Below are 2,205 nucleotides of genomic sequence, written 5' to 3'. Positions count from 1 at the left end.
TCGATCACAACTCTATGATTGTAGACGTTTTTAGAGTTTCTTGAGATGAGACATGAGTAGTACACTACATAAAATCATGGTAGCTTTCTCAATCAGGTAAAGGAAGCTAGTGACTATGTTTAATTTGAATTATGAAGCATGAATTGGTGGTTGTTAGTATTTAAAATTAAGTATGTTGATTTAGTTATTAAGTGTTAATCGTGTTATGATGAGTGTGCTTAGTTAATTTGAATTATAATTTTTTTTGTTTTAATATTTTATAATTTTAATTTAATTTAGAAACATTTTTCATTAAATACAGTGAATTTCTTAGAAAAATACTGTCAACATGAACTCTTGTAACGAGGTTACATTCAAGCAAAATGGTAAGAGAAAGATCTAACTCAATACATTACAAAATTTTAATAGGAACGAAAATTCCTTGATTTATCTATTACTGAAAACATAATTAATTAAACAATTAATTAATTAAGTATGGCTCCTGAATGATCCAAGAGACTTGATAGCCGATGCTCTAAGGATGTATTGGTGGTATAATGCAGCCCCTGCTGCTCCAACAATTGGTCCAACCCAGAAAATCCACTGTTGATAAAATAATCACCAAAATTATCAAGTCACTATCAACATCCATAGCAACATATACATTTCAACAGCATTTTGTGTTCTTCGGTAAAAATCTGTTTTAATCTTCAAATAGTTAAGAAGTTTTAACCTGATCATCCCAGATTTTGTCGTCATTGTAGATTACAGCTGCTCCAAAACTCCTTGCTGGGTTAATGCCAGTGCCAGTAACTGGGATTGTAGCCAAATGAACCACGAAAACAGCAAAGCCAATCGGGAGTGGTGCTAGTACCTTCATGTGAAAATGTGAGACCACGAATTACTAACTAATCTTTTAAGAAATAGGTTTGTAACATGTATATATTATGGTGCTTACAGGAATATAGGAGTCCCTAGCGTTCCTCTTAGGGTCAGTGGCAGAGAAGACAGTGTAGACAAGAACGAAGGTACCGATAATCTCAGCACCCAAAGCAGTGCCCCTGTTGCAGCCATCAGCAACAAAGTTAGCACCACCTCCGTACCTGTTGTAGTACGCCTTTTGGAACACCTTCGCCAGTCCAGTGCCACAGATAGCACCAGCACATTGTGCTACAATGTACAACAACGCCCTTATCAACGACACCTTGCGTCCTAGGAACAGCCCGAATGTCACTGCTGGGTTTATGTGTCCTCCTACAACACCAAATCCAAAAACATGTTACACTTTCTTCTTGCATGCATACTCACACACGTTCCTTGTCCAATATCCAACCGAACCAGCAAAAAGAACCACGAAATTAACAAGGTTTTGAAACAAGATGGACAATTTTATACAGGAATTTTAACCTAGTTTTAGCACCCCTACAACTTTTTTTCCTTCGAATTGTGCTTATAGTTTATTGAATAGTTGTTTATAGCAGATTTAACGTGTGAGCATGTACAAAAGTTGTCCAAATTTTGGCTTTTTCATGTAGAAAAGTTGAAACTTGAAAGCATAGAAGGGCACATTTGTGGTGTCTGAGAGAGAGGAAATTGAAAGGGGTGAGAGATGTATACCTGAAATACCGGCAGTGCAGTAAACAAGGATGAAAATCATGCCACCAAAGGCCCAAGCGACGCCGATAATGCCAACCCCATCACATTTGGTGCCACTATCAATCTGTCTTTTGTTGCCAATTATGGTGAGGACAGTGATATAGAGGAAGAGAAGGGTTGCTATGAACTCAGCGATAATGGCTCTATAGAAGGACCACTGTGTGAGCTCTCTGCGGTCGAAAAAAGGTGCTGGAGGAGGGTCATAATAGTCTTTTGCAGGGTATTCTCTTTGCTCTTGAATCTCAACATCTTCAGCCATTTCTCAAGCTCAATCACTACTATATATAGTTAGGTAACTCTCTGTGTGTCTTGTGTGGCATCAAAGTTTAGTGGAAAGAGGTGGTATTCAAGTATCAAAAGAAAGAGAGAGAATGGTAATGAATCAAATAATTTAACTGTGTTTTTATTTTTCCTTAACATAGGTTTTTTTCCGCCCCTAGCTTGATTTCGCTTGCATGGTTAACACGCCATGATCGCTGGTGGATTTTGACCACTAATTTTAGGAAAAAATATATTTTCAAAATTTATAATTTTATTATCTTCTCTAACATAACAAAAATGAATATCAAA

The 2,205-nt window shown here is 36.8% G+C and overlaps 1 protein-coding gene across 1 annotated transcript; it reads right to left on the bottom strand.

Annotated features, from left to right (window-relative positions):
• Window positions 1-433: 433 nt before the first annotated feature.
• Window positions 434-1,978, bottom strand: LOC108340618 (aquaporin PIP2-7). The gene is made up of 4 exons (XM_017578116.2): window positions 1,597-1,978; window positions 938-1,233; window positions 713-853; window positions 434-582 (listed from the first exon to the last, which is right to left on the bottom strand). Exons 1-4 carry the CDS (start codon window positions 1,892-1,894, stop codon window positions 469-471), a joined length of 849 nt encoding a protein of 282 aa, XP_017433605.1. The 5' UTR covers window positions 1,895-1,978; the 3' UTR covers window positions 434-468.
• Window positions 1,979-2,205: the final 227 nt, after the last annotated feature.

This window comes from Vigna angularis, chromosome 5, assembly GCF_016808095.1.
Source record: "Vigna angularis cultivar LongXiaoDou No.4 chromosome 5, ASM1680809v1, whole genome shotgun sequence".
NCBI classification, from domain to species: domain Eukaryota; kingdom Viridiplantae; phylum Streptophyta; class Magnoliopsida; order Fabales; family Fabaceae; genus Vigna; species Vigna angularis.
The sequence above is the reverse complement of the archived record's forward strand: the minus strand, read 5'-3'. Positions and strand labels throughout refer to the sequence as shown.

What these genes read in the sequence shown, in the direction of transcription:
- LOC108340618 (XM_017578116.2), bottom strand. Translation starts at nt 1,894, where the DNA reads ATGGCTGAAGATGTTGAGATTCAAGAGCAAAGAGAATACCCTGCAAAA. An exon ending in CTGCACTGCCGGTATTTCAG is followed by an intron (nt 1,234 to 1,596) that starts GTATACATCTCT and finishes TTGGTGTTGTAG; the next exon opens with GAGGACACATAAACCCAGCA. An exon ending in ACAAAATCTGGGATGATCAG is followed by an intron (nt 583 to 712) that starts GTTAAAACTTCT and finishes TTTTATCAACAG; the next exon opens with TGGATTTTCTGGGTTGGACC.